The following is a 6,892-nucleotide window of genomic DNA, read 5'->3' as shown; positions in this document are numbered from 1 at the left end:
TCTGACGTATAAGATGTCCCATTCTTCCCATTCATTTGCACTTAGACAATCCTACAATCTTGTGTTTTTGGATTTTTCCGAACTATCCTCATTTGTATTTGTATATGAGGTAATTATTGCTATAATTATTTTCCTTTTGTCTTATGCACTTAAAAGGCAAGAAAAAGTAGAAGGCGGCGCCGCCCCTGTGGAATGACCTTGTATACAAGCGTTATTCAGTCTAGTTCAACCTTTTTGCTTTCTACTGTCATGGAAACTTCATATAGACGTGGAGTAGAGCATTTTCAGGTTGACTGGAATGGCACATTGATGGTCTTGTGTTAATTATTATATCCACCTATAGAGGGAAAGAACACGAGAGAGATAATACAGAAAAAACTGTTGGTATTTAAGGTTAGGAAGTTTGTGTTTGGCAATAAATAAAATCAGAGATGCCAAAGAAGGGACATGGGAGTGGCATCTGTCAAAGTATTCTTTTATATCAAACTGTATAACATTTTGTAGGAGTTGAATAGAACTACAAATGAGCATTCCTATGTTATGTTGTGACACAGAACATCCTGACTAACAGTGTAACTTGAAATTTTGATGTTACATCTTAGAGATGAAGGGAAAGACTTTTCGTTATTGTAGTGTTGTGGTTATGAATTTGGTGTTGAGAGGTTGGGTGCGGTTCTTTCTCTAGCTCTCCTAAGTTCTGTTGAAGACAGTGGTTCTGATTTTCATCACTGTATTTGAGTTCAACCGCTTTTGAAAGGATTGGAATTGGTAATATTGGGGTTTCTGGCTTTAGATCACAGTTTCTTCTGGTTTTGGGAACAATAAAACACAAACTGTTTCTGGGTAATCCTTCATGTTTTCTGGTATATGTAGCTGTTTTTGGTGTTTTGATTTGGTATTGATCTATAACCTGAGAAAAACACAAAACTTACCTGAACATGTCAATATAGGAAAAGCGTTGGGCGGCATATGTGTATTAAAAGCATGCATGGGAAATCCTCTTGTGGATCCAAGCTGAAACTTAAATAAATTAACATACTCCAACATATTAGAGGAACGGGGAGTTGACTTCTCATTCTTGTATTAAGAAGGAAAGAAGGATAATAATCAGTGTAACAATCTTTTGGTAATAATAGTAAAGACAAAATGAAGATAATACATAAAGATATCATGACAATGTTATTGTTCTATTGTTAAGATTGATAATTTGTATATGTGTGTTTCGGCGAAGAAACTCTATTATAGATATAAGAAGTCAGAATAGGTTTCAGATACATGGCAGAGATGTTTTAGATTCTTGTAGAATGAGGCCCGATTCTTCATGTTGCTGGCTATTGGAATTGAAAGTTATGGACATGTCGACCCAGAATATTAAAAAAAAAAAAAAATTCATTTCTGAAAACTGCTAAGGCATTGATTCCACTCTCAGATTGGTCTTAGTTTAGATTGCTCTTTATTCAGTTTGCTCTTTTTATGTTGTCTAATGTACATCTTTACCATTCCCTTTCTTCTACAATTTGCTTTCTTAGTGATTATTGAGGAAAAGTTTATGGTATTTGGTGCAGTAAAGATGTAAATACTGTAAAGAAGCTTGTTGATGACTGTCTTTCCAGCGAGTTGTCATCTTCACTTCGTCCTCATGATGCTGTTTCAGCATTGGGTCCTATGTATGATAGCCATGAGAAAAGTTACCTTCCAAAGATGCAGGCATGTGACCGTGCAATTTCCAGTTTGCTTGATTTCTGCAGGGACAAAAAGAATGAGATGAATATCTTTGTGCATAATTATATGCAAAAGATTGCATACATTCAATACACCATTAAAGACGTGCGCTATAAGTTCTCTGTGTTCCAGGAGGCTTTGAAGCGTCAGAATGATCAATTTGAGCACTTAAAAGTGGTGCGTGGGATTGGTCCTGCATATAGGGCATGCCTTGCTGAAGTAGTGAGAAGGAAAGCATCAATGAAAATCTACATGGGCAAGGCTGGACAATTGGCTGAAAAACTTGCAACAGAGAGGAATGCTGAAGTTAGGAGACGTGAGGAATTTCTCAAAGTGCACAATGCTTATATTCCTAGGGACATTTTAGCGTCTATGGGATTGTATGACTCCCCTAACCCATGTGATGTCAATGTAACCCCTTTTGACACTAATTTACTTGATATAGATCTTTCCGACTTAGACCGTTATGCTCCAGAGTCACTGTTCGGACCCTCCCCAAAGAGTGAAAAGCATGGGGCTTCGAGGACTTCATTGTCGACATCTAATGATGGTTCTCAGTCTACTGAAGTTGAAGGAAGTGTGGTGGACATGCATGAGAGGTATGATTTCCAAGACAGACTTGAGGGATCAGAGTTGGTGGAGATTGCGGGAACTAGCAAGATAGAAGTTGAGAATGCGAAACTGAAAGCTGAACTTGCTTCTAAAATTGCCTTGTTATGTTCTATAAGTACGGAGCTCGATTATGAATCCCTTGATGACAGTAAATTGGAGAATATATTGAAAACTGCTGCAGAGAAGACTTCTGAAGCTTTGCATCTTAAAGATGAGTATGAAAAACATCTCCAATCGATTATAAAGGTGAAGCAGATGCAATGTGAGTCTTACGAGAAAAGGATTCAGGAATTAGAACAAAGGTTGTCTGATCAATATCTGAGAGGACATAAGCATTCACCTGATGATGATAGGGCTGGTTCTGCGGTTTCAATTGCAAAGACTGATGATGAGAACAAATCAGAAGTATCAGCGGTTGGAGAAATGCACATGCCCCATGCAATGGAAGAGGTCTCTTGTGCATCTAGCTCAATTAAATCTGGCCTTCCGGATCATGATAAAGCACAAGAAGGCTTGGATGATAATATGACAGATTCCTCTACTATGCTAAATCCTCACTTGGATTCATCAATGCGAGATCTACACCGTGACAAAGCACATCTTTCTGACAAGGATAAGAAGCAAACACCCTTTACTGATGAAGGCATGGCACTCACTGCAAGTAATATGGCTGTTAGCATGTCACAACCAGCAGATGTTCTATCATATGAAACAGCTGTTGAACCAAGTGGGGATGCTAAAGTGAGTGACGGTCTTGTAATGGAATTGAAAAATGCCCTAGCAGAGAAATCAAGTCAATTAGACAATGCAGAAACGAAGATCCAAGAATTAATGGACAAGGTGTCCAAGCTTGGAATGGAGCTGGAGATCAATCAGAAGCTACTTGATGAATCTCAGGTATTAGTAACTGGAATGATTTTGATCTGCCTGTTTTTTTGGGAGCCAGGTGAAAAGGATGGGGGCTTCAATGATTATGCAGCATGCCTCCCTTTTATTTCCAAACTTCTTAACATAATTGCTAATTTGTTCTAAGTGTAAGCTTAATAAAAGATGGGCATGCACCTATTTCTCTGCTTTTTCTTATTCTTGGCTGCTAGAGCATGTCCCCTGTGTCTACTGAAATTTTACATTGTTTATTCTGTTCTATGAATAAAGTATTTAAAATGCCTCAATGACTCGGAACTGTTTATTTATTGTTATTGCAGTTGAATTGTGCTCATCTGGAGAATTGTCTGCATGAGGCAAGAAAGGAAGCCCAAACCCATCTTTGTGCAGCTGATCGACGAGCTTCAGAGTATAGCACATTACGTGTTTCTGCTGTCAAGATGCATGGTCTTTTTGAAAGACTTAGAAGCTGTGTTTTGTCAGCTGGCGTGGCAACTTTTGCTGACTCTTTGCGTGCATTGGCTCAGTCTTTAGGCAGGTAAGTGCTACTGCTTTCCTCCTTAGCATCTGACAATATTTTCATGGATTACTTTTAGCATGTGCTCGAGATATATTTATACTTGACTGACATGTACGTTTGAGTTTTCGTGGATGTGAGTGATGTTATAGGATGTTTATCTTACACTTGATCCAATTTCTACCTGATCATGATTAATTTCATGGACAAATGAATTTTTGGGTTTTGTGCACATGGAAATGAAAATTTTAAAAGTCAAGGAAAAGATAGTTTTATCAAGTTTCCAACACTTTCTATATTCACCTTTTATGTCCCTCTTTAGATAAACGACTTCTGTACTTTAGTGCACCTTGCTTATACAAAACAGGGTTGTTATTCTCGTCATTATTGTTGATAATCTTTCTGATAAATCTCTGTACAAATGCAATTAATTCTAGGGTTAATCTATCCTATTTTAGAAGCATCAACGTTTTATTTGAACTTTTTGTTGGAAAAATAATCTTTTGCGAATAATGTGTCTAATTTATCTTCTTTTCTTGCCTTCCTCATCATTTTGCTTTCATCTTCTCTGGGGGTTGGAGGATGGTTGGAATTGTTCGATAATGCAAATAAAAGTTTAATGTTTGATTGAATTGCTTTTAAATTTTCCAGTTGCAACGAGAACGAGGATGATAGTACTGCTGAGTTCCGTGAATGTGTTCGAGTACTCGCAGATAAAGTTAGCATTTTATCAAGACAGCGTGCGGAATTGCTCGATAGATACTCAAAAGCTGAAGCTGCAAACGAGCAGCTTAGCAAGGAATTAACAGAGAAGAAAGAGCTGGTCAACACACTTTACATGAAGCATCAGCTGGAAAAGCAGGTAAACCTACCATGGTAGTATCTTACCATATGTAGTCGAAATCTCTTTTGGTCTCATGTTCTGAAACCATAGTTGAAGGAATGAATCATTTCGTCACAGGCAAACAAAGAGAAGCTCTCTTTTGGCCGGTTAGAAGTCCATGAAATCGCTGCATTCGTCCTCAACTCCGCAGGTTATTATGAGGCCATCAACCGTAACTGCCCTTACTATTACCTTTCTGCTGAATCCGTGGCCTTATTTACCGACCATCTACCAATCCGTCCAAGCTACATTGTAGGGCAGGTTGTGCACATTGAGAGACAGACAGTGAAGTCCCCACCATCGACATCACCAGATCGAGCTGAGAGTACTAGAGATTGCGTAGATATACTGACCTCCGAAATGGGACCCAGCCGGTTAGGCTCGAAATCAGGATCGACATCAAACCCTTATGGGCTTCACGTAGGGTGTGAATACTTCATAGTGACTGTAGCCATGTTACCTGATACCGCAATTCACTCGCCTGCTTCCTGATCTTGTTGCGAATGGCAGATATAGATGTGATGGAAGAAACTAAGTGTAAATATATATAGATTGTAATGGGGATGTTACTTAAGATGAATACTCTTTAACGAGAGTTTCACTTCATCTTCCCTTGTATAGCTGCAAATTAATTCAATCCATCGCTTTGTATATAATTATGGGATCTTGTGTAAATTTCCCAATATTTATTCCTTTTCCATTAAGAACTTTTCATGATTCTCATTTTGATGACTTGGTAATGTGGATGATAGTAGTGAGGACGGTTTAGTATTAGATTAGGAGAAGTTCAGGAAATCCTTACAGTACTGAGGTTGAGTCTGGCCTCAAGATTTGTATAATTGGTTATATGATAATAAGATATGAAAGAATGATTTTAGAAAAAGTGATTTTGACGTTTGAATTAACAGTTTCATAATACACAATTGCAAATTGTAATTAAACTCCAAAACTACTCTTCTTCTTGAATTAATGATGGAATTTAAAAAAAAAAAAAAAAACCCTTAAATGGGCATAATATAGGATTAGGTAAAAAGTTAATTTCAAATAGGACTACTAGTTAGTAGCTTTTATCAAGACGTGATTCAAATGAAACTCAAATCTAAAAAGTGATTATTAGAAAAGGTGTCAAACAACACAAGAGATTTCTTGTATCTGCACTCGTACTCTTTCAACTGCTCAATCGCAAAGGCAACCAAACGCTAAGAGAAGCAACAAGCGATGTATCTCCAAGTGTTATCGATTATATCTTCATAACTAATTATTATAATATAAAATGACCCTTTAAGAAGTAATACTTGTTGTGTTGATTTCAATTTTATAGTAGGACTGGCCTGTTGAGCTCAGCGATTGATATATATGTATGTTGTTGGGTCAGCTGGCGGGCTAACCCAATCCACTTTTTCTATTGGGTTTAGGCCCATATTGACTTTGAAGTTGGGTAGTACATAAGTTCGTTTTATCCGCAGCCCATTTGATTAACCGTATCAAATTATTTCTAATCCATCAGTATTAAATTTTTTAATAAATAATTATAATTTTAAATATTAAATTAATTTGGTATTGTTGCATTGGACGGTGGGTTCTGTCAGAATAGGTGACCAGAAAGTCAATTGTATAGACAATTTTTGAAACCATTTAACAATCTTTATGAATGTGATATTATCTTGATGAATGTAGCAAGCATTTATCTTTGGCACCATGTATTTGTTGTGCTTATTATTTAAATCAATCGTACTTTAACGTCACAACAAATGCCTACAAACCAATTGGATAACCGATGTAGTTGTGATGCGCATTGGATGGTAGCTATGAAATCAACTTCTGAGAGTTGGTCTAAAACGTTCCAAGTCGAAGACCTCGAGATTGGGCATTGAGAGTCCTATGGAGACTTGCACTAAATATTGCATTTATTGAATGAGTACTGTGTTTCATTGGCGATAGAAATGGGATGTCTATGCAATTTTAGTTGATTAGTTGACAAGGTTGTTAACTGAATGAACTGACTTGTGGGAATCGTCATATAAAAGTCTTGGAGGCTTGGTCATTATGACTTGAATTTTTGGCTCTGATAATACATGATTAGTCATTGGACTTGAGGCATCATGGCACACGCATTCATATGATGGCTACATCTTGGATCTGGCGAGAGATGACTGTGTCTTCGATGTGGTCATTATAAGCCTTGTCCAGTGTAGTTAGATTATGTAGTGAGCACAGTGGATTTGAAGAGAGAATTCGTCCCCTACCAGTATATGATGGATATATCTCCTATG

General features: G+C 37.4%; 1 protein-coding gene across 1 annotated transcript in view; it reads left to right on the top strand.

The window, feature by feature from the left end:
* LOC105155405 (autophagy-related protein 11) overlaps nt 1-5,342 on the top strand; it is a 7,832-nt gene extending 2,490 nt beyond the window's left edge. Inside the window, exons 3-6 of the mRNA XM_011071279.2 lie at nt 1,566-3,231; nt 3,540-3,757; nt 4,388-4,598; nt 4,698-5,342. Of these exons, the coding sequence (XP_011069581.1) occupies nt 1,566-3,231; nt 3,540-3,757; nt 4,388-4,598; nt 4,698-5,111 (2,509 nt within the window). The 3' untranslated portion in view covers nt 5,112-5,342. The remainder of the gene's footprint in view (nt 1-1,565; nt 3,232-3,539; nt 3,758-4,387; nt 4,599-4,697) is intronic.

Source organism: Sesamum indicum, linkage group LG2 (genome assembly GCF_000512975.1).
Source record: "Sesamum indicum cultivar Zhongzhi No. 13 linkage group LG2, S_indicum_v1.0, whole genome shotgun sequence".
NCBI classification, from domain to species: domain Eukaryota; kingdom Viridiplantae; phylum Streptophyta; class Magnoliopsida; order Lamiales; family Pedaliaceae; genus Sesamum; species Sesamum indicum.
Note: the sequence above shows the minus strand (reverse complement) of the source record. Positions and strands in the feature narration are given on the sequence as shown.